The sequence below is a fragment of the Macaca fascicularis genome, chromosome 9, assembly GCF_037993035.2.
Source record: "Macaca fascicularis isolate 582-1 chromosome 9, T2T-MFA8v1.1".
In the NCBI taxonomy this organism is placed as follows: domain Eukaryota; kingdom Metazoa; phylum Chordata; class Mammalia; order Primates; family Cercopithecidae; genus Macaca; species Macaca fascicularis.
Genome location: NC_088383.1, coordinates 76912148 through 76940117, shown reverse-complemented (window position 1 = coordinate 76940117; position 27970 = coordinate 76912148). Strand labels below are relative to the sequence as shown.

At 47.5% G+C, this 27970-nt stretch overlaps 1 protein-coding gene and 1 pseudogene across 3 annotated transcripts in view; one reads left to right on the top strand and one right to left on the bottom strand.

The window, feature by feature from the left end:
* The window catches only part of TSPAN15 (tetraspanin 15), a 55071-nt gene extending 44167 nt beyond the window's left edge, over window positions 1-10904 (top strand). For 2 of the 3 annotated variants that reach the window (XM_015455888.3, XM_065520985.1), the window contains exons 5-8: window positions 1608-1724; window positions 7652-7699; window positions 9349-9465; window positions 10047-10904. In XM_015455888.3, coding sequence (XP_015311374.3) covers window positions 1608-1724; window positions 7652-7699; window positions 9349-9465; window positions 10047-10196 — 432 coding nt within the window. In that variant the 3' untranslated portion in view covers window positions 10197-10904. Of the gene's footprint in view, window positions 1-1607; window positions 1725-5779; window positions 5926-7651; window positions 7700-9348; window positions 9466-10046 lie in introns of all 3 variants that reach the window. The other variant, XR_012417848.1, reaches the window with a different exon arrangement.
* A 15614-nt stretch (window positions 10905-26518) lies between these two features.
* On the bottom strand, window positions 26519-27671 carry LOC102144505 (transmembrane protein 256 pseudogene; annotated as a pseudogene).
* Window positions 27672-27970: the final 299 nt, after the last annotated feature.

Here is a 27970-nt window from a genome sequence, read left to right as displayed (position 1 = left end):
TCAGCTGGCCTGGGCCCCTGTGCCAGCCCTCAGTGGGGACCAGCCTCTCCCCACACGCAGGGCCACTTGCTGTGGCCGCACCCTTGGCCCAGACCTTGTCTTCAGTCACAACAGGTGCAGCCTCTGGAAGGCCTTTTCCTGCCAGGGATGTGCCTGCCAGCTTGGGCCGGGAGAGCTGACTTCTGCTCCGGGTGGAGTGAGATGTTTTTATTGGAACCAGCCTTTAGCTGGCTTGGGGATTTCATGTCTCCTGGGGTGAGGTAGGAGGTGATTAATGCTGAATGAACACTTGCTTGGTGCCAGGCCCAGTTCTGAGTGCTTCATGCATGGCACTATGTGTAATCACAGCTCAGCTGTGCAGAGCTGCCATCTTTATTCTTGCTTTACAGACAACTCTCTGAGGCTCAGAGAGGCTGACCAACTTGCCTGAGGTTGCACAGCAGGGAATGGTGGTCTGAGGATTTGACCTTGGGTCTGTTCCATTGCAAAGCAAATGCCCTTTGAACTGCATTGCAGAAAGACACTTCCAGGTCCCGAAACCTGATGGCTTAAGGGGCACTGTGGGGACTCTGAAGGGTATCTGGCTACCAGGACATGTACCACAGCCCTGGTTGAGCCCTCCAGTCCCAGCTCCCTGCTTCAGCTGGCTGGCAAAGCTTTGCATGGTCCAGCCTGTGCTGCCCTCTCAGCCTTATGCTCTGCGCTCTCTCTGTTCCAGGCTTGCTGGCCTCCACACCTGTTGCTGAAATACAAGCTTGTTTCTGTGTGGGGCCTTTGCATGAGTCGGCTGGCTTCTTCCTGTTTCCGTGTTTCAGAGGAAATATCCTCTCTATAGAGAGCCCTTTTGTGACCTTCCAACCTAGAGCCGCCCCTCCCCAATCTTCCCCTGTTTCTCCATTTCCGGGGTGCATAGCACCTTTCCATCCAGTGCTCACTCTGTCTCTCCACTGGAATGTGTTCCACCTAAGCAGGGGCTGCATTGCTTTTGCTCACCCTGTCTCTCCAGTGCCCAGGACAATGCCCGGCACATACCAGCCATCAGGAGGATTACCAACTACTTCCTACAGGAGCAGGGAGGGGAGGCAGGGAGGGTTTGGCTAAGGGGAGAGTCCCAGGCAGATTGTGAGGTTCGGGTGCTCTCCTTGCTAAGGGCAGGGCCAGCTAAGCTGGACAGGGTGGCACCTAGGGCAGGTGCGAAGGTCAGTTGAGGTGCAGGGACTTTCACAGAGTCATGCTTGGTCTCTGGGACTTCAAGGGCCATCTTTTCCAGCCCAGCACCTGCACTTGGGGACACGAAGATGAGGAAGGTAGAGGCCAGTTGTCAAGGAAGCCCCTTTCCTCCCAGTGTCTAGTCACTATCCTGATATTCCGTCAAGAGGCAGCCCAGCCTTGGCTTCCATACCTCTCCAATGACAGGGGGTTCACTACCCTGTAGGCAGCCATGTCACACTTTGACAGCTCTGACTTGAAAGTGTACAGCCTCTCCCTGCACCAGGGTGACCCACATCATGAACTGCGTCCATCTTCTGGCAGGGCCCTTTCCTGTTGTGGGAGCAGGGCCCGGGTGATGACGGCAGCTCCTTTTTCCTGCTTGCTTCCCTCCTTAGTTCAAGTGCTGTGGCGGGGAGGACTACCGAGACTGGAGCAAGAACCAGTACCATGACTGCAGTGCCCCTGGACCCCTGGCCTGTGGGGTGCCCTACACCTGCTGCATCAGGAACACGGTAGACACTGTTCCTGTAGGGGGTGGGGGGCTGTCGGGGACCCCAAATGGTACAACTCTTCTCTTGTTTCTCTCCCCAAGTTGAAGATGGGTGGTGTGGGTGGATGGCGGGGAAGTAGGAGTTGGTGGCAGAGCGGAGGCTTTCCTGATTCTCAAGGGCTCCTGAAAGTGGAGCTTCTGGGGGTTGGGGGTGGGGAGGCCATATCTTTCTTAGTGCTGTTGGTTAACATCTATTGAGCACCTACCTTGTGCAGGCCTGCTCTGGGCACTTTGGTGGTATTTACTCATTTAGTATTCACAACCCTGTGAGGTACGTACTGTTATTTTACCCACTTTACAGATGAGGAAATTGAGGCACCCAAAGGCTGGGTGTCTTGCCCAAGGTTGGCAGGGCTGGGATGAAGTGCAGGCAGCTGTTACCTGAGCTACACTCTGGAGAACTGTGCAGGCCAGGTGAGGGCAGCAGGGAGAGGCACCCAGGCCAGGGGAGCTTAGCGGGGAAGAGCTGGCTCTGCAGTGTTAGTGGAGCCTGGTAGGACCTGCACCTTGGACATCTCTATTAGTCTTTAGCCTTGAGGTCCTGGTGATCATCAGCAGCAGAGTGCTTGGAAGGGGGTCTGATGACGTAAATGCCAGCCTCTTCCTCTCCCCAGCACAATCCTCTCGGCTCTGTCACCTTGGTCATTTGGGATGATGTCCTGTGTAGTCAGCGCTTAAGTGAAAGTCTTCATCAGTCCTTGTGTTTGACAAATGTGTCCAGAAACTGTTTCAGGATTGGAACGAGGTGGAGAGCTTTGCAATTACTCATGGGCCAGATAATCATGGAAAGTTTCTCTCCTGACATCCCCACCATTCTGTGCCCACTGCCAGATTCTGTAAACTGAGCAGCTGCGGGTGGGGGCCTCGCCCATGAGTCAGAGAGCCAGTGCCAAGTGCACTAGCTCTAAAAAAGGCTGGGCCAGGAGGGAAACTTTGTTTGGAAATGTTAGCTGCCATTTTAGGGTAGTTCTCTGGGAAGGGGGTTGCTGAGGAGGAGCAGAGTTTCCAGAGAGGCCTGCATGGGGCGATCCTGAGCCTCGTCACCCAGGGCAGCAGCATCTGAATACCTAAGCTGAGATGTGAAAGCCGAAGTTGTATTCATTCATTCATTCAACACATTTTGGCTGAGGACCTACTCTATGCCAGACACATTTCCAGGTTCTGGGGGTGTAGCAAACAAAGTCTCTGCCTGCGTGGAGGTGACATCCTACTGGAGAAAACTGACAAAATAAGTAAAAGATAGTTAGAGGGTCATAAATGCTAAGGAGAAAAAGAAAGTAGGGCATAGAGGATTGCAGTTTGGGATACTGAGAAAGGTGAGATCTGGGTGAAGCTCTGAAGAAAGCGAGGAAGGTGTCTGGGGGAGGGGCATTCCTGGCAGCAAGAACAGCTGTGCCAAGGCCCCGGGTGGGAATCACCCCAGGGCGTTTGAGAAATGCACGGAGTGGCTGGAGCACAAGGAGTTACAGGGGAGGATGGTAGGAGTGGAGTCAGGGAGGAGTGACGGGGCCATACAGGGCTGCATGGAAGAGCGGCACTCTGACTTGGTTTCACAAGAATCAGCCTGGCTGTTGTGAGGGACATGCTAGATGAAGGGATAGAGTTAGGGGCTGATACGCAGTGATCCAGGGGTCACAGGTCATCTTGTCCAGGAAGGTGCTCTTGGATCAGCACCTGTGGCAGCGGGAACCAGAAGCGGGACGGGGCAATGAAGGGAGCTGAGCAGTGATGCAGCCTCAGCTCAGTTTGGCTGGAGGCCTCAGCCACATCTACAAGGACAGCCCTTCAGAGTTGTCCCCTACTGGGATGAGGGGGCCAGGCCTTCACACTCCCACCCACATTGACCAGGCATTGCATGAGTCCAGTGGTCCACCCAAGAAGGGACTTGCTGGCTCTGTTCAGCCAAGAACAGACTAATACACCAAGAGCAAAGAGAGGGATTGATTGATAATAAGGAATTGGCTTGTATAATTATGGAGGCGGGCAAGTTCCAAGATCTGCAGGGTGAGTGGGCAGGCCAGAGACCCAGGACAGCTGAGGGTGGAGCTCCCATTCAAAGGCCGATCAGGCTCCAAACCTAGGAACAGCCAGTGTTTCAGTTCATGCCCGAAGGTAGCCAAGCAGGGAGAAATCTCTTATGGTCACTGAGGAGAGGGCAGTCTTCTGTTCAGGCCTTCACTGATCAGATGAGACCTCTCCCCCTTGGGCAGGGCCATCTGCTTTACTTAGTCTGCCGATTTAAACATTAGCCTCATGCAGAAACATCCCCGCAGAGACACCCAGGATAATGTCTGGCCAAATATCTGGGCATCCCATGGCCCGGTCACGTTGACATATAAAATTAACGATCACATGAAGTAGTTACTGCAGGGGGCTGACAGCTAAGGGCTGCCCGCAGCATCCCTGCACCAGGCAGGAGAAGACAGATGCTTGGAGCTGGGTGGTGGTGGTGGTGTTGGAAGTGGTGACATTCTGGCTGTATTTTGCAAGTAAGCCTACAGGATTTGCTGGCATAGCAGATGTGGGCGATGAGTGAAAGAGAGAAATCAAGGAGGATACCCAGGTTTTGGTCTGAGCCACAGGAAAGATGGGGCTGCCACTGCCTGAGAGGGGAGGACTGAAAGGAGGCAGGAGGCGACCAGGAGCTCAGTGTGGACATGGGGGGCTTGAGAGCCTGTTCAGCATCCCAGCAGGGATGTCAAAGATGCGGTTGGATATAGGAGTCTGGAGTTCTGGGGACGACTAGGCTGGGGGTATAAACACGGACACCGTCTGCAGAGAGCGTAGAATCTGAAGACAGCATCTGAATGAGAGCACCGAGGTAGGGAGGAGCCTTCCCCTGGCTGGGGTTATCTGACCCTGTGTTACACGTGACCATTGATTCTCCCTGTGCCACCACACCTGGATGATTTTCTGTAAATGTGAAACAGGGCATTCCCTTCCTCCATAGAACTGGTTGATTTGTGTCTAAATCTATTTATTTTACACTATACCATTCAACCTAGGATTTGAACAAGTACACAGGAAATATGTAGTGTAAAAAACTAAAATAACATTAAAAATCAGGACTGTGGAAATTGTATTCTCAGATAGGAGGCCTAGATGGTGGAGAAAAATATAAAATCCTGCTATCTAAGCCTCAGGGCCTCGTGGACTCACTGAAAAGGAGCTGAGCCTCATTTCTGGTGGCTTGGAGCAGGGCTCCCCCACCTCCAGGCCATGAACCAGTACCGGTCAGTGACTTGTTAGGAACCAGGTCTCACAACAGGAGGTGAGCAGAGGGTGGGGGAGCATTACCGCTTGAGCTCCACCTCCTGTCACATTGGCAGTGGCACTAGGAGCACGAACCCTATTGTAAACTGTGCATGCAAGGGACCTAGATTGCGTGCTCCTTATGAGAATCAAACTAATGCCTGATGATCTGAGGTGGAATGGTTTCATCCTGAAACCATCTTCCCCCACCCCTCCGCACCCCATCCTGTGGAAAAATTGTTTCCCTTGAAACCAGTCTCTGGTGCCAGAAAGGTTGGAGGCCGCTAGCTTAGAGTTTCCTGGCAGCCAAAAGGAAAAGGGAGACATGGTCTGTTACATTGTTACTGTTCAGCAGAACATACCAGTTCTTCAGGAAAAGTAACTTTTTCTGTAACACTCAGCTTTAAAAGAAATGTCTTAAATGAGCTTCCAATAGAGGATTTGAGCCATAGAAGTTCACATAGGGCTGTAAAATCTGGTTATACCAGGATATATCCCTGGGAGCTGTTGGTGCAGAGGGCAGCGTGCTTCTACATTAAATGGCTCCAGACTGCTGTGCCTGCTGAGCTCTTAGGACAAATTTTCACGAACCTCCCCTTCTTTGTTGTTGGCTACCCCTTAGGGGCCTGTCGTGAAGGCCCCCCTCCCTGTCCCATTAGCTGCTCAGTCTGCTCAGGGTGAGAGGATGCACACACGAACGTTGCTGTGATCTTCTAGCTGCCCAGGAGTCCCCTTTCTGACTTCCTGTCCTGTGGCCCTGTGCAGGATGGAAGAGGCTGCTGGACCCTGGTCTTGGGGCCTGTGAACTTCAGCAGAGCCTCTTGCAGAATATCGATTCTGTGGTCAGGCAGGTAAACCCAGGCAGGCTTTACTTTTGGAAAGACTATGGATGCATCCCCTGGCAGGGCGAGGTGAGTCCCCCCGGGCCTGGAGAAGGGTTCTGGGCTCTGGCACCAGAGAGGCCTATGCCAGTTGCCTGTCTGCTAGAGACTTATCACCCCCGGGTCACCAGGGCTGGCCCAGTGAAGTCACTCTTGTCACCTCCTTACGTACCATGCAGCTTACCTATTTGTTATGTTCATTATCTCCCTTTCTGCAGCGTAAGTTCCATGAAGGCAGGGACTTTGTCTTGTTGTTCAAGACTTTTGTATTTCAAGTGACTAGAACTGGGATTGGCATGCAATAGGTGCTCAGTTAATATCTGTTCAATGAACGAATGAATGATGAACCAACGAGATGGAAAGCATTCACTCCCATCATGTGCCCGTGCACCTGCTCTCCAGGCCTGACCCTCTCTATTGGGGTCGTGTTTATGGCCTGGAAGGGCCAAAAACACTGGCTGGAACTGAGGCTACCTGGAGAACCAGCTAGACCGAGGGAAGTTATCTTGCCTGCACATCAAGCCCTGACATTTAGATTGACCTAGATGACAGGAGCCCAACCCTCTTTCTTGGAAGGAGAGAAGACACCCTCCCTTACCTTTCCAAGGGCTGGAATTATGAACAAATCACACCTGCCAGCATTCCTGTGCTTCTCCATGTGTCCGGCCCTGTGATAAACACTTTACATGTGCATCTCACTTTATGTCCAGAACAGCCCTAGGAGGTGGGGTTCTGTGATCATCACAGCCTATTCATTCATTCATTCATTCATTCATTCATTCGCTCAGTTAACAAATATGTATTAAGTACCTCTGCGTGCCGGTTCCTTGGCAGCCCACCTAAGGTTGGTCACAGCTCCTAAGTGGCAGAGCAGGATCTGGACCCAGGAAATGTAACACCAGAGGGTACACTGGGGGCTCTGCTGTTGACTCCCTGAGTCATCACTGGCACCTGCGGCATCCATCCCCCACGGCAGTGTTCACTTAGATGTAGAGCAGCAGGGCTGGTGGGGGTCACGGGCTGGACCAGGGAGTCTCACTGTCTTCCCTGGTGGTTGGAGAAGGAGACCCTGCAGGGCACAGGTGGTGATGGGAGGTGCCCGCGGCAGCCTGTGAGTTAGGGCTTGCCTGGGGAGGGGTTTGACGAGGTCTAGGGCGTGACCACAGCTTTCCCTATGCCTGAATTAATCAGTAGTTGGGAAATCTGGAGAGCACCTCTCTTCCCAAGAAGGAAGTTTTGGCAGCCCTCTCCGCTGGTGGAGCAGTGGTCTATGGAACAGGGAAGCGTGGCCAGGAGCCCTGGCCTGGACTTCAGGTAAACCACAGCTGACCCTGTGCCAGCTGTGGTCTGAGGTTTTCCTCCCCAGGAGCCAGTGGTACAGGAACAGCCCCACCCCGACTTCTGAGATGGTGCATTACCATGTGAGCAAAGCGGTGCTCTGGGGCGGTCATGGCCCGGGAGCCTGGGCAGCACGCCTTTCTCTGGGGTCCTGATCTGCTGCTCGTGGAGGGGCGGTTCTCCCTTGTAAAAGTCATGGAACCTGCGTTCCTACAGTTTTTTCACGGGGCATTTCTCAGAGGAGGAGGTGGTTATGATGGAGACTCAAGCCAGACTGCCTGGGTCGGAATCTCAGCTCCATCCCTGCTGGACAGTGCAACTCTGTGCTTCAGTTTTCATCTGTAAAATGGGTAGGATAATAGTGCCTTTTTGTGTTAGAACCGTTATAAATATTAGCTATTATACATTTCCATTTCAGACAGAAGTTGTCAACACCATGTGTGGCTACAAAACTATCGACAAGGAGGTAATGTCTTTGAAACGCCTTTCCCTGGAAATGTTGCTCTTCCTGTTCCACCCTGGGGTGATTGGAGGGGTTTATTGAGGTCGGGGTCCTGGCCACTGAGATTTTCCAACATTCCTGGCTGTGACCCAGAGCCAGGGCTGCTGGGGTTTTCCACCCCCACCCAGACACAGAAGGGCTCAAGGAACCAAGAATTCCCCCAGGCTGGGAGATGCCGCCTGTCGGGGTTTACCAAGCACCTACTGTGGGCTGGGCCACATGAAGCCACCACGGCCCTTCCTGGTACCTGCAGTGTGCTGTGCGCTCAGCCATGCTCAGTACCAGCTTGCCTCTGCCCCTGGGGCCACCTGGGACCCAGGAGTCCTAGAGGATGGTATCCCCCTCTGGGGGCTGCCCCTGGGTCAGCTTCCTGGGCAACACTCCTGGTCTAGGAGAGAAGCAGGGGTGGTGCTGAGAAGGGACCTAAAAGGAATGGTGACCTGACATGCAGAGCAGTGGCTTTCAAAGTGGGGTCCCCAGTCCAGCAGCAACAGCATCCCCTGGGAATGTGAGAAATGCACATTCTTGGGATGGGGCTAGTGGCTGATTCTGACACATGTTTGAGAGCCATAGAACAGCAGTGGTTCTCAACCCGTCAGAACCAATGGCCATTTTAATAACAAACAGTGGTAATGTCCTATGTATTATCCCCAAGTGAAATTCACAGATAACCTGCCTACATGCCCGATTCCAAAACAATTAACATAATGATCTGAGATAAAGTAGAAATGAAATACAGCAATTTACAGCTCTTTAACATAGTTCATCATGTAAGTGCTTAGGCAGTGAGGGGTGCAGGAGAAGATACAATGTAGTCAGGTGTCTGCACTGATGTGAGGCATCCCTGAGGCTGCAGTAGCTACAGGGCAGCTGATAGTAGGCATTGTGTTGGTGACTCACATACCATGGGCATAATTTTTGCCATTGGCATGGGCATGGTTTTTAAAAATGGTGAACAATTCTTGATAAAGTTCTGAATTAAATAATGTATAATCATTCCTTAGTTTACCTAGTAGTAGTTCTGGAAAATTCATGGTATATTAAAACCAATGCAGAAATGCTTTTTTTCCCCCCCCCAAGAGACAGACAGGGTCTCACTGTTGCCTAGGCTGGCCTCAAACTCCTAGGCTCAGGCAGTGCTCCCAACTGAGCGTCCATAGTAGCTGGGACTGCAGGCACATGCCACCATGCCCAGCTCTGCTTTGTTTTTTATATGTACCTAGAGTGGGGCTGTTGGCTTGGATAATTATAGACAGGCTTTCCATGTATGGAAAACATCCGTGAGGCTTTTCATGCAGGGATATCTGAGAAACACGCAAGCAGGGCAGTTGTTTGTGGAGTAGGATTACCCTGAGCTCTGCAGTCCCTCAGCCCCCAACCTCGATTGCTGGGGCAACCAAAAGTGCCACCACGGTGTCCCCAGTCCTCTCTAGAGAACAGTACTGTCCATTAAGAACCAGAATCTAGGGCCACCTTCTCATGCTGCATATGGGAAACTGAGGATCACAGCGGTTGAGGGACTAGCCTGGACCTTGTGTAAATGGCAGAGTCGGGGCTGTGGCTCTTGCCAGCCCAGGTGCTCTTCTGCGCTGACCCAGCTCCTTCCCATGCAGCGCTTCAGCGTGCAGGATGTCATCTACGTGCGGGGCTGCACCAACGCCGTGATCATCTGGTTCATGGACAACTACACCATCATGGCGGGCATCCTTCTGGGCATCCTGCTCCCCCAGGTGGGCCGGCCGTGGGTTCAGAGAAAGTGTGGCCTGGTGATTGCAGAAGGGCAGAGAAGGTGCAGAGCGGGAGAGCGAAGGGTCTTTTTCCATAGAAGTCCAGGACTTGCCCAGGGAGGGCTGCACGGCTGGAAGGAGGGGCGAATGGCAATAGCAGTGGTGGCAAAGCTCTTCCAAGTGCTGCGCAGGCACTGCTGCTTCACTTCTTTTTGTGAGGGAGGCACTATTACGATGCCCATTTCACAGAGGAGGAAACTGAGGAGCCACAAGCTTCAGTGACTTGCCAAGATCCCCTAGATAGTGTATAACAGAGCTGGGGTGGAGGCAGAAATCCCAGAAGGGAGGGGCCCTTGCTGATCGGGCACAGCGAGGAACTCTGGGATTTCCTGGGAGAGGGAAAGGGGGCCCAGCTTCTTGGGCAGTGTGGGTGCTGGGAGAAGTCTCTGCTGTGGGTGTTGCCCAGGTCACACAGGGCCATGAGGGCTTGGGACTGGCTGCTTGGATTTCTGGGAGCCGGGAGCTGCAGGGAGGGCTGCCCTGATGCCCAGCAGGCCCTCACCAGCCCTGCCCCTTCTTCTCAGTTCCTGGGGGTGCTGCTGACGCTGCTGTACATCACCCGGGTGGAGGACATCATCATGGAGCACTCTGTCACTGATGGGCTCCTGGGACCCCGTGCCAAGGCCAGCGTGGAGGCGGTGGGCACGGGATGCTGTTTGTGCTACCCCAATTAGGGCCCAGCCTGCGATGGCAGCTCCAGCAAGGACCGTCTGGGATAGCACCTCTCAGTCAACATCATGGGGCTGGACAGGGCTGCGGCCCCTCTGCCCATACTCAGTACTGACCAAAGCCAGGGCTGTGTGTGCCTGTGTGTGGGTCCCACGGCTGCTGCCTCCCCAGGGGGCGGAGCCTGGGCCTCCCCTAAGAGGCTTCCCCCAGGCAGCTCCAGAATCTGTGCCTGCCTGGGGCCTGGGGAACAAGGCCCTCCTTTCTCCAGGCCTGGGCCACCGGGGAGGGAGAGCCTGGGGCTCCACTCAGGGCCCATTTCATCTCTGGCAGTGCCTTGGCCGGTGGTATTCAAGGCAGTTTTGTAGCACTTGTAATCGGGGAGAGGGAGTGTGCCTCTCTGGCAGGAGGGAAGGGCATCTGGGGAAGGGCAGAAGGGAAGGAGGGAAGGAGGGAAGGGCTGTCCCCACAGCCACGCCCATGACCAGGTTGGCCTCTTCTCAGCCTCCCAGGTGCCTTGAGCCCTCTTTTGCGAGGGCGGCTGCTTCCTTGAGCCTAGTTTTTTATGTGATTTTTGTAACATTCATTTTTTTGTACAGATAACAGGAGTTTCTGACTAATCAAAGCTGGTATTTCCCCGCATGTCTTATTCTTGCCCTCCCCCCAACCACTTTGTTAATCAAACAATAAAAATATGATTTATTTTTATTTATTTATTTATTTGCCTTTCCTGTGTGCTGTTTTGTTGGGGCGGGGGTAAGGAAGGCTGCAATCTGGATTTGGAAACCTCTTGTGGATGCGAGGATGAAGAGGGAGCATGGGATGAAGATTTGGTATAGCTTGGGACATAGGCGGAGGTGGTGGTGGGGGGAAGCCACAGGGCCAGAGGTGACCACGCCTGTTTTACCGAGAACCGAGGGAAAGAGCCTGGGCCAGGTATAGCATGAGACTCCACCTCCAGGAAATGGGGTGAACGGGGTACCAGGGAAGCGGAGTTGCCCACAGGTCCACTTACAGCTCTCCCTGCAGCCCTCAGTGTGCCCAGTGGCTGCCGCGCAACGCATGCAGAGCGTGGTGTCCGTCGACCCCTGCTGGAGATGCCGGGACTTGCGTGAATCAGTCCACCCAAACCTTCCGGCCCCAAGACATGGGATCTAGATTTTTTGTGAGGCTCTTAGTAGCCAGGGCAATAGAAATAAAGTAGCAAGAGGCCAGGCGCGGTGGCTCACATCTGTAACCCCAGCACTTTGGGAGGCCGAGGTAGGCCAATCACGACGTCAGGTGTTCGAGACCAGCCTGACCAACATAGTGAACCCCATCTCTGCTAAAAATACAAAAATTAGCTGGGCATGGTGGTGCACGCCTGTAGTCCCAGGTACTCAGGAGGCTGAGGCAGAAGAATCGCTTGAACCTGGGAGGTGGAGGTTGTGGTGAGCCGAGATCCCGCCACCGCACTCCAGCCTGGGCAACAGAGCAAGACTGTCTCAAAAAAAAAAAAAAAAAAAAAAAAAAAAAGACAAATAAAGCAGCAAGAGCCCCAAACGTCCAAACGTGAAGAACTCTAACGGTGGGAACCGTCTATACACCCAGAAGTCAAGTGGTCAGATGCTTGGTCTGCCATGTGTACCAACCCCATGTGTAAGAAGGGGCAGGAGGAGGGTTTTTAAAAGTATGCAATAACACAGCAATAACAAACACACCATAGAGCATACTTTGCCAGGAACAATATTAACTCTAATCCTCACGACTAGGGTAATTCTTATCTCCATTTTTTTAGTGGGAAAATTGGGCACAGGGCAGTTAAGTAACTTGCCCAGGCAGGCAGCTGGTAAGTGACAAAGCCATGACTTGAGCCCAGGTAGCATCTCTTGAGCCATTCAGCCCCTCTGCTGTACTGCCTCTGTTGCCTCCTCTGCACACACGGTACTAGGCGTGCAAAACCAGTGGAGGCTGCAGCTGCCTCTGAAGCTCTGTCCCGGGGATATTCACTGTAGCCACTGCTGCAGCCTCTGTCTTGTCCCAGTTTGACCTAATGAACACAAGGACAGGTCAAGCTCTGTGTCTGGCTGGAGGACTTGTAGTCCTGGAGACTCTGGCTGTTCTGAGAACCCCTTTTGTGCCCAGAGAGGAGACGGCAGCTGCCTTTAGGGGCAGCAGGATGGCAGGGGCACTGTGGGAGATGGGCTGCTCCGAATCGCTTATCCAAGGTCACCTTACCTGGAACCCGGAACCTGGACCCCCTGTCTTCCCTCTTTCCAGCACCACTCACAGACACCCCTCTACCTCACACTGCTTCTGTGGCCAGCTGCTTCGGTGGACCATCACTGGTGCCACAGATGGCTAAGCTCCAGCAGACACTCATCTCCTCTTTTCCAAACCTTGGTCACTCACCTCTCAAGAAATGGAAGCATAAATATCTTCTTTTTTTGAGAAGTGTGTGTTAATATCCTTTGCCCACTTTTTGATGGGGTCGTTTGATTTTTTTTTTTTTTTTGGTAAATTTAAATTCCTTTAAATTCTGGATATTAGCTTTTTGTAAGATGGATAGATTGCAAAAATTTTCTCCCACTCTGTAGGTTGTCTGTTCACTCTTATGATAGTTTCTTTTGCTGTGCAGAAGCTCTTTAGTTTAATTAGATCCCATTTGTCCGTTTTGGCATTTGTTGCCATTGCTTTTAGTGTTTTAGTCATGAAGTCTTTGCCCATGCCTATGTCCTGAATGGTATTGCCTAGGTTTTCTTCTAGGGTTTTTATGGTTTTAGGTCTTACATTTAAATCTTTAATCCATCTTGAGTTAATTTTTGTATAAGGTGTAAGGAAGGGGTCCAGTTTTGGTTTTCTGCATATGGCTAGCCAGTTTTCACTACACCATTTATTAAATATTAAAGAGGGAATCCTTTCCCCATTGCAGGTTTGCCAAAGATCAGATATTATAGATGTGTGGTGTTATTTCTGAGGCCTCTGTTCTATTTCATTGGTCTATATATCTGTTTTGGTACCAGTACCATGCTGTTTTGGTTACTGTAGCCTTGTAGTATAGTTTGAAATCAGGTAGCGTGATGTCTCCAGGTTTGTTTTTTTTTTTGCTGAGGGTTGTCTTGGCTGTATGGGCTCTTTTTTGGTTCCACATGAAATTTAAAGTAGTTTTTTCTAATTCTGTGAAGAAAGTCAGTGGTAGCTTGATGGGGATAGCATTGAATCTATAAATTACTTTGGGCAGTATGGCCATTTTCATGATATTGATTCTTCCTATCCATGAGCATGGAATGTTTTTCAATTTCTTTGTGTCTTCTCTTATTTCCTTGAGCAGTGGTTTGTAGTTCTCCTTGAAGAGGTCTTTGACATCCCTTGTAAGTTGTATTCCTAGGTATTTTATTCTCTTTGTAGCAATTGTGAATGGGAGTTCACTCATGATTTGGCTCTCTGTTATTGGTGTATAAGAATGCTTGTGATTTTTGCACATTGATTTTGTATTCTGAGACTTTGCTGAAGTTGCTTACCAGCTTAAGGAGATTTTGGGCTGAGATGATGGAGTTTTCTAAATATACAATCATGTCATCTGCAAACAGAGACAATTTGACTTCCTCTTTTCCTCTTTGAATACCCTTTATTTCTTTCTCTTGCCTGATTGCCCTGGCCAGAACTTCCAATACTATGTTGAATAGGAATGGTGAGAGAGGGCATCCTTGTGCTGGTTTTCAAAAGGAATACTTCCAGCTTTTGCCCATTCAGTATGATATTGGCTGTGGGTTTGTCATAAACAGGTCTTATTATTTTGAGATACATTCCATTAATACCTAGTTTATTGAGAGTTTTTAGCATGAAGGGCTGTTGAATTTTATTGAAGGCCTTTTCTGCATCTATTGAGATAATCATGTGGTTTTTGTCTTTGGTTCTGTTTACGTGATGGATTATGTTTATTGATTTGCATATATTGAACCAGCCTTGCATCCCAAGGATGAAGCGAACTTGATCGTGGTGGATAAGCTTTTTGATGTGCTGCTGGATTCAGTTTGCCATTATTTTATTGAGAATTTTCACATTGATGTTCATCAGGGATATTAGCCTGAAATTTTCTTTTTTTGTTGTCTCTCTGCCAGGTTTTGGTATCAGGATGATGCTGGCCTCATAAAATGAGTTAGGGAAGAGTCCCTCTTTATCTATTGATTGGAATAGTTTCAGAAGGAATGGTACCAGCTCCTCTTTGTACCTCTGGTAGATTTGACTGTGAATCTGTTTGGTCCTGGGCTTTTTTTGGTTGGTAGGCTATTAATTACTGCCTCAGTTTCAGAACTTGTTATTGGTCTATTCAGGGATTCGACTTCTTCTTGGTTTAGTCATAGGGAGGGTGTATGTGTCCAGGAATTTATCCATTTCTTCTATATTTTCTAGTTTATTTGCCCAGAGGTGTTTATAGTATTCTCTGAAGGTAGTTTGTCTTTTTGTGGGATCAGTGGTGCTATCCCCTTTATCATTTTTTTATTGTGTCTATTTGATTTTTTCTCTTTTTTTCTTTTTTAGTCTTGCTAGTAGTCTTATCTATTTTGTTAATCTTTTCAAAACACCAGCTCTTGTATTCATTGATGTTTTGAAGGGTTTTTTGTGTCTCTATCTCCTTCAGATCTGCTCTGATCTTAGTTATTTCTTGTCTTCTGCTAGCTTTTGAATTTGTTTGCTCTTGCTTCTCTAGTTCTTTTAATTGTGACGTTAAAGTGTCGATTTTAGATCTTTCCCGCTTTCTCTTGTGGGCATTTAGTGCTATAAATTTCCCTTTAAACACTGCTTTTGCTGTGTCCCAGAGACTCTGGTACGTTGTGTCTTTGTTCTCATTGGTTTCAAAGAACCTATTTATTTCTACCTTAATTTCATTATTTACCCAGTAGTCATTCAGGAGCAGGTTTTTCAGTTTCCATGTAGTTGTGCAGTTTTGAGTGAGTTTCTTAATCCTGAGTTCTAATTTGATTGCACTGTGGTCTGAGAGACTGTTTGTTATGATATGAACAGACACTTCTCAAAAGAAGACATTTATGCGGCCAACAAACATATGAGAAAAAGCTCATCATTCGTCATTAGAGAAATGCAAATCAAAACCATAATGAGATACCATCTCACGCTAGTTAGAATGGCAATCATAAAAATGTCAGGAAACAACAGATGCTGGAGAGGATGTGGAGAAATAGGAATGGTTTTACACAGTTGGTGGGAGTGTAAATTAGTTCAACCATAGTGGAAGATGATGTGGCGATTCCTCAAGGATCTAGAACCAGAAATACCATTTGACCCAGCAATCCCATTACTGGGTATATACCCAAAGGATTATAAATCATTCTACTATAAAGACACATGCAGACGTATGTTTATTGCAGCACTATTCACAATAGCAAAGACTTGGAACCAACCCAAATGCCCATCAATGATAGACTGGATAAAATAAATGTGGCACATATATACCATGGAACACTATGCAGCCATAAAAAGGGATGAGTTCATGTTCTTTGCAGGGACATGGATGAAGCTGGAAACCATCATTCTTGGCAAACTGACACAGGAACAGAAAACCAAACACCGCTTGTTCTCACTCGTAAGTGGGAGTTGAACAGTGAGAACACATGGACACAGGGAGGGAAAGATCACACACTGGGGCCTTTCAGAGGGTGGGGGGCAAGGGGAAGGATAGCATTAGAGGAAATACCTAATGTATACGATGGGTTGATGGGTGCAGCAAACCACCGTGGCACATGTATACCTATGTAACAAACCTGCATGTTCTGCACGTGTATGCCAGAACTTAAAGTACAATAATAAAGAAAGAAAGAAAAAAAGAAATGGATGGAAGCAGAGTACCAGGAGAGGGCTTTGTCCATCCTGTGGTTGGGGACTTCCTGGCCATGACACCCTTTTGTGCTTCAAAGCCAATGGCATTATCTTGGCCTCTTGTCTCACAAGGATGGAAGAATGATCCATAAACGATTCCTTTCCCACACCATGACACACATAGAAAATAATAATATTTGTGCAGCCTACATCATTTGTGAAGTTGGGGAGATTTTGGGCTTTGCTTTTCGATTTATTATATAATTATTTTTTATAAGATGCATTAAGGAAGACTGATTTTGTATAAAAATGTCCAATACAATATTCTTGAAATATATTTTTAACAATTTATGGAGGTATACGGGATATAAAATAAACTGCATGTATTTAAACTGACAAATGTGTCAGTGAAACCATTACCACAGTTAAGATAATGAACACATCCATCACTCTAAAAAATGTCCTCTTGTCCCTTTGTAATCTGTTTATTATAACCCTTCCCGCCACCCACACCCTATGCTCAAGCAACTAGAGCTCTGCTTTCTGTCTTTATAAATTACTTGGTATTTTCTAAAATGTTATATAAGTGGACTCATACAGCATGCACTCTTTCTGTCTGGCTTCTTTCACTCAGTAATCATTTTAAGATTCATTCATTTTGTAGCATATATCAGAAGTTCATTTCTTTTTTTTTTTTTTTTTGAGACGGAGTCTGGCTCTGTCGCCTAGGCTGGGGCGCAGTGGTGTGATCTCCACTCACTGCAAGCTCCGCCTCCCGGGTTCACGCCATTCTCCTGCCTCAGCCTCCCGTGTAGCTGGGACTAGAGGCGCCCACCACTGCACCCGGCTAATTTTTGTATTTTTAGTAGAGACGGGGTTTCACCGTGTTAGCCAGGATGGTCTCGATCACCTGACCTCGTGATCTGCCCATCTCGGCCTCCCAAAGTGAGCAGTATACTGTTATATGGATATACCATGGTTTATTTATCTATTCACCTACTGATGGACATTTGTGTTTCTAGTTTTTGGTTGTTACAAATAAAGCTGCTATGAACACTTGTGCATGTGTCTTTATAAAAACACGTACTTTCATTTCTCTTGGGTAAATATCTAGAAGTAGAATGGCTGGATTATATGTAACTATATGTTTAGCTTTTTAAGAAAGTGCCAAACTATTTTCCAAAGCGGTTGCACAATTTGCACCAGCAGTGTATGAGAGTTCTGGTTTCCCTACATTCTTGCCAGCAGTTGGTATGGCCAGTTTTTCTTAGTCATACTAATGGGTGTGTGGTGATATTTTACTGTGGTTTTGATTTGCATTTCCTTAATAATCATGTTGAGTGCTTTTCTTAGACATATTTGTCATCCACATAATTTCTTTGCTGAAATGTCTTTCGAAATATTTTCTTTAAAAATTAGATTGTTTTTGTATTATTGAATTTTGACAACACTTTGTATATTCTGGATACAGGTCCTTGATTAGTTGTATGATTGAAAAATTTCAGTCTGTGGCTTGTCTTGTTCTCTCTCTCTCTCTCTCTCTCCTTCATGTAGAGATTGGGTCTCACTGTGTTGCCCCAGCTGCTCTTGAACTCCTGGGTTCAGGATCTTCCCACCTAAGCCTTCTGAAGTGCTGGGATTACAGGCATGAGCCACTGTGCTCTGTGGTGTGTCTTTTCAGTCTCCTAATGGTGTTTTCCAAAAAGCAGGAGTTTTTAACTTGATGAACTCCAATTTATCAATGTTTTCTTTCATGCATGATGCTTTTCTTGTCATAGCTAAGAAATGTTTGCCTAAACCAAGGTCACAAACGTTTTCTCCTACATTTTCTTTTAGAAGTTTTATAGTTATGTTACAATTATGTAAAGCTCTTACATTTAAGTCAAGGATTCATTTTGAGTTAATTTTCTAATATGCTACAAAGTATGCATCAAAGTTAATCTGTTTTGTACATGCATATCCAATTGTTCCAGCACCACCTGTTGAAAGCAGAGGTGAATTTCCACTGAATTGCCTTGGCACCTTTGTTGAAAAACAATTGACCATATATGTGTAGGTTTACTTCTGGATTTTTCACTACGTTTTGGTCAGTGTTGCATAGCAAATGTTGAAGCAGACATCCTTGACTTCGTCCTGATCTTAGGGGGAAAGTGTTCAGTCTTTCATCATTAAGTATAATGTTAGATGTAGGTTTTTCATGGATATTCTTTATCCAGGTTTACTAAGTTCTCTTGTATTTCTAGTTTACTGAACATTTTTGTTGGGACTAGATGTTGGGTTTTGTCGAATGCCTTTTCTGCATATTTTAAAATTTGCGAATATGGTGAATTTCATTGATTTTCACATGCTGAATTCCTAGAATAAGCCCCATTCAGTGATGATGAAGTACCCTTTTAATACATTGTTGGATTTGGTTTGTTAAAATTTTGTTTAGAATTTTTGCACCTTTGTTTAGGAGGATTGTTTTCTTGTAAAATCTTTGTTTCGTTTTGGTATCAAAAGTCATGCTGGCTTCATAGCATTAGCTGGGAAATATTCCTTTCTTTTCAATTTTCTGGAAGAGTTTGTAGAGTTGGTGGTATTTCTTCTTTAAAAGTTTGATAAAATTCACTGGTGAAGCTACCTGGAAAATCTTCTTTGTAGAAAGATTTTAAACTATAAATCTAATTTCTTTAATTGATATAAGATTACTTATTTCTTCTTGAGAGCTTTGGTAGTTTTGTCCTTCAAAGAATTTGATAATTTCATCTAAGCTGTCAAACTTATTGACATAAAGTTGTTCATAACACTCCCTTATTATTCTAGAACCTGTAGTGATTTCATCTCTCTTATTCCTGGATATTGGCAATTTGTCTTTTTGTCTCTTTTCCCTAATTAGTCTGAGTGGGGTTTATGGATTTTAAAGATTTTCTCAAAGGGCCAGCTGGACCATTCTCATGAGCATATAAATAGGCTGTTAGTATTCCCATCTTAAACAAGCACACAGACAAGCAAAGTCTCCTGGTGATTTCTCCTCTCCAGCCCCTGCCCTGTCTCTCTTTCCCTTCACAGCAACTGCTTTGAAAGAGGGTCTGTCCTCTCTGTTTCTGGTTCCTCTTCTCCCATCATTCTTGGACGTCTCTAATTAGACTCTTGTCCCACTCACCCCAAATTGCTCTCATCAACATCACCAGTGACCGCTGCATTGCCAGGTCCTATGTCCCTGTGGCATTACTCAGCTCCTTGGCTTGTCTGCCACATGTGGCCAGTTGATCATTCTCTCCTCCTTGAAATGCCTTCTTGTTTTTCCTCCAAGACACCAACCTAACCTAGTTTTTCTCTTACTTCTGAGGCCCCCTCTTATGAGTCTCAGTTGTTGATTTCGCTTTCCCAACCTCAGCATTTGAGGGCCTCATCTGTCTTTTCTATCCACAATCCCTGGTTGACCTCCTCCAGCCTGGAATTTGAGGTCCTATCCACCACTCTAGCCTCAGTCCTGGGTCCCTGCTCTAGTCAGCAGGTCACCAGGGCTGACTCGGTTCATTCGTAGTTCACACGATTCCATCTGTCCTCTCACAGGAAGATCTAGCTCCCAACACTTTCACATCCTCCCCCGCCTTCCCATCTCCTCTGAGGCTCATTTCAATTTTGTGTGTGGAGGGACTTCTTTTATGACAACCCATTTTGCAGGAGAGAAAGATAAAGGTCAGACTAGCTTAGTAAGTTGCAGGCCAAGAGGCCCTGCCAGCAATCCCAGAGCCTGGCTCCTTCCAAGCTCTTGCCTTGCCTACCACCTTCCTGGGGCCTGAGAAGCACCTGGAAATATTATGGGGCCACTGGCTCTGGCACAAGGTCCTGGCTTTCTATAGCTTGTGACACCTTGGAGGGAGCCTGATTTGCAGTCCTGAGAGCCCAGGCAGAAGGCACAAGTGTTCCTAGCAAGAAAATGAGCAGAGTTGACTTGGGGGCATGTGGTCGCTAGGTGGCGCAGCTGACCCACTGCTTGGCACCCAGCACTCAGCAACTCCACCCTCTCCACTCCCTAGAGCCTGGGCACCTGCTTGGGTGGCAGCAGGAGTCTGCCTTCCACCCCGTACCCCAAAAAGAGCAGACCACAAGGTGAGGGGACCTAAAATACTATAGGTCCTGATTATAGTAGGCGCTCAATAAATAATTGTTGACTAAAAGAGTGATCATTTTGTGAAGCTGGGATAGATGAGACTTTCCTACTCCCATTTCATAGGCTGGGAAACAGGCCAGATACTAACAATAGGGGTAGCAACCAAGGTTACTGTTATTGGCTCTCATTCGGTCACTATGTACCAGGCATTTGCTTAGCACATTTCATTCTTCATCCCATTTAGTCATCACAGCAAAAAGGCAGGGCCTTTATGATTTGCATTTGGCAAGTAAGGACATAGAGGCTTAGAGATCAGCTGACTTATTCAGGTCATACAGTTAGTGGAATAAATGGAAGAACCAGGATTTGAACTACTCTGCCTGCATCTGAGTAGCTGAGTAGGATCAGGGCCACCTGTTGGCCCAGTGCTGCCTCCTTCCCCCACCAATAGGATCTGAGGTGAAGTCTCCCAGCAGTGCCTCCACCTGGGCATCATGTGGCCACCAGAGGGAGGCCTCCGTCTTTAGACAGCTGCAGAGGGCCCTGGACTGAGGCTGGGGAGGGTGGCCAAGACTTAGATGCCAGAATGAGAAGTGGGAGTGCTAGGGCTCTGGAGGGCAGGTTCTTCGTCTGCAAAAGCAAGAGGATGATCCCCAGTTGGTCGGGTCTCTGTGAGGAGGACATGGGATCATGCATGGAAAGTTCTTAGCTTCCGCAAGGGCTCAGCACCCACCCCTCCCCCAGCACTTGCCCTTGCACTGAACAGGCTATAGTAACAGGTCATGATAATAAACCGCAATCACAGGTATCCATTTCACTGATTTGTTTGTGTATGGTCAGTCTCCCCCACTGGGGCGTGGGATCGTGACCTGCTTTCTGCTCTGCTGTCTCCCGAGAGATGAGGCTGCGGTGCCTGAGACATAAGGGGTGCTGACTAAGCAGGTGCCAACCCAGGGAACGGAAGTGGCCTGGCACTGTGGCCCCTGCACTGTCTGGGCCCCCAGGACTCAGTGGGCTCACTGGATCCCATGTGTGAGCCCCAGAGGGCCAGGCTCAGTGTGCTGGACTCCTTATAGGCTGTGGTCAAACCTTTGTCCCTCTCTGGCCTCTACCTTTTCCTCTCCAGAAGGGGCATCTAAGGCTTTCCAGGTGTAATGGCTCAGGGAGTGGCTGTGCCAGATGTACGGGTGCCCTTTAATGCCACCTGTCACCTCGCTGGTGGCTGCACTGTCCCTTCCTCTCACTGCTCCTGTGTCTTCTCCTCCATCTGCCAAAGTCAGCATGCCAGGGCTGCCCCCAGTCCCAATATCCAGTGGAAACACCCGGAGAAATCACACAAATAGAAAATATACACATCAAGCTTGAGAAGCTAAGCCTGCGCTTGAGGCAGTACTTGGAGCAGTTCTAGCAGAAGCCCACACCGACACCATCAGCAAGGAGCTGCCGGGGGCTCGGCCTCCTGAAGGGGGATTTTATGATTGGCCTTAGCTGCCCTCCTGAGTCTGACAAGGGCTCCATTGGGGAACCTCTGGGCAAGTCGGTGGAGGGCCCCTCAGCATCATCTGGGCCTTACTGGCAGCAAAAGTGGGTCTCAGAAACCAAGTCCCATGAGAGAAGCCACCTGGACAGAGAGTGGGCAGTGAGAGCAGGACACAGGTTCCACCACAGAGCAGCAGAGACACCCAGAGGCTCCTGGCCCATGGTGCCTGGGGGATCAGAAGGACTCATACCCGGAAGGGGAATGGGCCTGTGGAGAATGTTACCTTGGCCAGGACCCGGCTGGCACCACATACCCCAATATCCCTGCCTTGGCTCTGTGAGGAGGGCTCTGCCAGGGTTTGAGGGGCCTGCGTGGGAGCCAGGGCAACCCATGCATCCAAGGGCCTGTGGAAATAACTCTCCGTTAGAGGAGCCACCAGGAGGAAAACTGGGCCCATAGGAAAGGGGGCAGTTACAGGGAAAGGAGAACAAGAGGGCGAGGATTGCGTCTTACGATCACTGTAGCTCCTGCACCTCCCAAGACACGTAGTAGGTGCTCAATAAGTCTTTGTTGACTGGACACACAACTCGGAGTACAACCTTCCTCAACTGAACATTGTATTGGCAAAGACAGAGTATGTGTACTTCAGGCTCTATGTAAGGTGCAAGAGAGTACTTCTATTAGATAAGAGCAATCCGTGGTAGGAGACAGTGATAAAAAATACAGTAACTGACTTCAATTTGCATTGAACGCAACAAATAGCAGACCTGAAAATGTAAAAATCAAATGCAAGATATCAAAGGGCCAGATGGAGAAATGTGCAAAGGATGCAAAGGAAAAGGTTATGGACAGCGCATCACTGAGAACACACAAGGACAAGGGTCACGGAAGTCTCACTCGAGTGCCTGCCATACCCTCCCTCTACCAACACCCCCACCACCCTAGAATAAAGGAAACAGAGGAACAAATAGAAGTTGTTAAAGAAGTAAACTCTTGATTTTTTTTTTTCCTTTTTTTGAGACAGAATCTCGCTCTGTCACTCAGGCTGGAGTGCAGTGATATGATCTCGGCTCACTGCAATCTCCACCTTGTGGGTTCAAGCAATTATTTTGCCTCAGCCTCCTGAGTAGCTAGGACTACAGGCACGCGCCACCACGCCCAGCTAATTTTTGTATTTTTAGTAGAGATGAGGTTTCACCATATTGGCCAGGCTGGTCTCGAACTCCTGACCTTGTGATTCACCTGTCTTGGCCTCCCAAACTGCTGGGATTACAGGCGTGAGCCACCACGCCCAGCCATAAACTCTTGATTTTAAAGAGTTTAACTAACAATGTGCAACTCCTATGGGGCAGTCCTTCCCAATGTCTTCAATGCTTATAGAGAAACATAATATCTATGAGTTCCCTGGGTAAAGGGAGGAGGCACCCAGGCCCTGGGCTTGGGGGATTAGAAACTCAACTACCTGTGGCCCACTCACTGCCCGCAGATGAGCCCTAGAGACACTCACATAGGTGCTCTAGGAGACCGTCACGAGGGTGCCTGTTGCAGCACTGTTTGTAATAGTGAAAAATGGGAGGACTGTGGTATGTTCCCGTGTGGAATATTATACAGCACTTTAAATGAAGGAACTAAAATTCCATGTATCCATGCTCAAGAACACAATGCTGAGGAGATAAGCTAGTTGCATAATGATACATAGGGCTGGGCGCTGTGGCCCATGCCTGTAATCCCAGCACTTTTGGAGGCTGAGGCAGGTGGATTGCTTAAGCCCAGGAGCTTAAGCCCAGTCTGGGCAATGGGAGACCCTGTCTCTACAAATAATAATAATAAAAAAACTAGCTGGCCATGGTGGGCTGCGACTTTAGTCCCATGTACTTGGGAGGTTGAGATGGGAGGATCTCCTGAGCCCAGGAAGTCAAGGCTGTAGTGAGCTGTGATCGCACTATCGTACTCCAGCCTAGGTGACAGGGAGACCCTGTCTAAAAAAAAAAAAAAAAAAAAAATATATATATATATATATAGCTTCTGCATGTCTGTAAGAAGAAAAGTAAAAAAAAACTGGAAAGAGATATATCAAATTCATGAGACTCTCTAAGGGGAAAAGGAAATGCGCCTGTGGATCAAATGATATTCGACTTTGTAGGAACAGCTTTATTTATTTTCTTTAAAAATCAGAAGCAAAAATGTTCAAATGTGAATATTTGTTCATTTGGGATATCCATAGATGGAAATGTATGTTATTCTCAGTAGCTTTCTCTACTTTTTGGTGATTTTTAAAAAATTGTGCTAAATATATTAATACATAACATAAAATTTACCATTGTAACCTTTTCTTTTTGAGAGTTTTGCTCTGGTTGCCCAGGCTGGAGTGCAATGGCGCAATCTCGGCTCACCGCAACCTCTGCCTCCTGGGTTCAAGTGGTTCTCCTGCCTCAGCCTCCCAAGTAGCTGGGATTACAGGCGTGCGCCACCACACCTGGCTAATTTTGTATTTTTAGTAGAGATGGGGTTTCTCTGTGTTGGTCAGGCTGGTCTTGAATTCCTGACCTCAGGTGATCTGCCCGCTTTGGCCTCCCAAAGTGCTGGGATTATATGCATAAGCCACTGCACCCAGCCCCATTTTAACAATTTTTAAGTGTACAATCCAGTGCCATTTAGTGTATTCACCATGTAGTGCAACCATTGCCCCTATACATTTCCGTAACATTGTCTTCATCATAAACGGAAGCTCTGTACCCATTAAGCCATACATCCCCACTTCCCTCTCCCTCAGTCCTTGTAATCTCTATTCTATTTTCTGTCTCTATGATTTTGCCTCTTCTAGGCTCCACACAAGAATGGAATCATATGATATTTGTCCTTTTATGCCTGGCTTATTTCACTTAGCATAATGTTTTCAAGATTCACCCATGTTATAGCATGTGTCAGAATTTCATTACTTTTTATGGCTGAAGAATATTTCTGGATGGGTTGGTGGCTCACACCTGTAATCTCAGCACTTTCAGAGGCAGAAGCAGGTCATTTGAGCCCAGGAGTTTGAGACTGGCCTGGGCAACATAGGGAGACCCCCATTTAAAATACAAAAATTAGCCAGGCATGGTGGCACATGCCTGTAGTCCTAGCTACTCCAGAGGCTGAGGTGGGAGGATCACTTGAACCCGGGAGGTGGAGGTTGTAGTGAGCCGAGACTGCACCACTGCACTCCTGCCTAGGCAATAGAGCAAGACCTTGTCTCAAAAAAAAAAAAAAAAAAAAAAAAAAAAAAATTCCATTGTATGCATATACCACATTATGTTTATCCATTTATCTATTGATGAACATTTGGGTTATTTCTACATTTTGGTCATTATGAACAATGCTGCCATGAACGTTGATTTACAAATACCTGTTTGAGTTTCCACTTTTGATTCTTTTTGGGAGTATATATCTAGAAGTGGAGGTGCTGGTCATATGGTAATTCTATCTTTAGCTTTTTGAAGAACTGCTGAGCTGTTTTCCACAGTGGTTGCACTGTTTTACATTTGTACCCACAATGCCTAAGAATTCCAGTTTCTTCACACCCGTGCCAACACCTGTTATTTTCCGTTTTTTTTTTTTTTTTTTGACAATAGCTGTGATAGGTAATTTCATGTGTCAACCTGACTGGGCTGAAGGCTGCCCAGATAGCTGATAAAACACTATTTCTGAGCATGTCTGTGAGTTTGTCGCAGAAGAGATTAGCATTTGAATCAGTAGACTGAGTAAAGAAGATCTCCTTCCTCAATGTGGGCAGGCATCATCCAATTCTTTGAGTGCCTGAATAAAACAAAAAGGCAGAGGAGATAAGGCGTGGTGGCTCACGCCTGTAATCCCAGCACTTTGGGAGGCTGAGGCGGGCAGACCATGCGAGGTCAGGAGCTTAAGACCAGCCTGGCGAACATGGCGAAACCCTGTCTCTACTGAAAATACAAAAATTAGCCAGGCGTGGTTGCAGTGAGCCGAGATCACACCACTGCACTCCGGCCTGGGCAACAGAGCAAGACTTTGTGTCAAAATAAATAAATAAATAATAAATAAATAAATAAAGCAGAGAAAGGGCAAATTCGTTTTCCCTGCTTGAGCTGAGACATCATCTTTTTCTGCACCTGGACATTGGTGCTCCCAGTTCTTGGCCTTTAAGACTTAGAGCAGGACTTACAACATTAGCTCCCTGCTTCTCAGGCCTTCAGACTCAGACTGAATTACATCACCAGCTTTCTGGTTCTTCAGCTTGCAGATGGCAGACTGGGGACTTCTTGGCCTCCATAATGACATGAACCAATTCCTGTAATAGATCTCCTTTAATGTATATCTCTCTATATGTTATTGGTTCTGTTTCTCTAGAGAACCCTTATACAACAGCCAGCCTAATGGATGTGAAGTGGTATCTCCTAGTTTTGATTTGCATTTCTCTAATGACTTCATGATGTTGAGCATCTTTTCATGTGCTTATTGGCCATTTGTATATCTTCTTTGGAGAACAGCTAATTTGGGGCCAGGCATGGTGGTTCACACCTATAATCCCAGCACTTTGAGGGGCTGAGGTGAGCAAATAGTTTGAACCTAGGAGTTTGAAATCAGCTGGACAAATGGCAAAACCCTGTCTCTACTAAAAATACAAAAAAAATTAGCTGGGTGTGGTGGCAATGCCTGTCATCTTGGCTACTGGGGAGGCTGAGGTAGGAGGATCACTTGAGCCTGGGGAGGTCAAGGCTGCAGTGAGCAGTGAGCAGTGAGCGCAGTGGCACGATCCTGCAACAGTACTCCAGCCTGGGCAACAGAGCAAGATCCTGTCTTAAAAAAAAAAAAAAAGTAAATTTAAGTCTTTTGTCCATTTTTGAACCAGATTGCTTTTTTTTTTTTTAATTGTAGGAGTGCTTTACATATTCTAGGTATCAGTCACTTATCAGTTTTATCAGGAGTCTCCAACCCCCAGGCTACGGACAGGTACTGGTCTGTGGCCTGTTAGGAACCAGGCCGCACAGCAGGAGGTGAGCAGCGGGTGAGCGAGCATTTCCACCTGAGCTCTGCCTCCTGTCAGATCAGTGGTGGCATTTGATTCTCACAGGAATGCAAACCCTATTGTGAGCTGTGCATTCAAGAGATCTAGGTTGCATGCTCCTTATGAGACTCTAATGCCTGTTTCATCCCGAAACCATCACCCTCCACCCCGCCCCCATTCATGGAAAAATTGTCTTCCATGAAACTGGTCCCTGGTGCCATAAAGGGTGGGGACCGCTGAGATATATGATTGGCAGATATTTTCTCCCATTCTGCAGGTTGTCTTTTCATTTGCTTGATAGTGTCCTATCACAAAATTTAAAACAAAAGTTTTAAATTTTGATGAAGTCCAATTTATCTATTTTTTTTTTGGTCACCTGTGCTTTTGATGTCATATCCCAGAAACCATCACCAAATCCAATGTCAGGAAGCTTTTCTCCTGTGTTTTCGTCTAAGAGTTTTATAGTTTTAGCTCTTACATTTAGGTCTTTGATCCATTTTGAGTTTTGTGTATATCCAATTTTTGTATATGGGGTAAGGCAATGGTTCTTTGCATGTGGATATCCAGTTTTCCCACCATTTATTTAAAAGACTGTCCTTTTTCTGTTGAATGGTCTTGGCACCGTTTTGTTTTGTTTGTTTGTTATTTGCCTTTCCCTTTTAATCCTTTTTCTGCTCCAACTCTCAAAAAATTGCCCCAAAAATCCCAGTAATGAAACAAAAGGGAACTCAAAGAGCCAAAGCAAACCAGCCCAAGAGTAGCAGACTCCCTCCCACAGGGAACAAAGTCTGGATGCTGGGGTCTCCACCCCAAGCCTGGTAGTAAAAGACGTAAAGAATAAGGTCGTTCTGGAGGCTAGCAGTAACCCAGCCCAGAGGGGCTTTCTGCAAGAGGGCACCCCTAACAGGGCCAGACTGTGTAAGAAGTGGTACTTGTTGGCCTTGTCAAAGAGCTCCTTCCCACAGGCATGTGGGAATTGGGTGTCATGTATCTGATAGGAAGCCAAGCCAAAGGCCCCAGCACTGGACGAGGAACTCACGCCAGTGGAAAGCTGCTCCTGGCCCAGCCATGGCTGTGGATCGTCAGACGCTGGATGAACAAACATCCTTGACACCCTTTTGGAAACTCATTATCCATAAAAATAAGTATTATTTCTGGGCTCTGTACTTTAGTCAGTTGGTCTGTATATCTGTCCTTAGGCCAATACCAAATGGTTTTGATTACTGTAGTTTTGTAGTAAGTTTTGAAATTAGGAAGTATGAGCCGTCCAACTTTATTCCTCTTTGCCCAGATTGGATTGGCTATTTGGGGTCCTTTTTCTATACTTTTAGACTTGTCAAAAGAAAGGGGATGGGGTGAATGTGTAGAC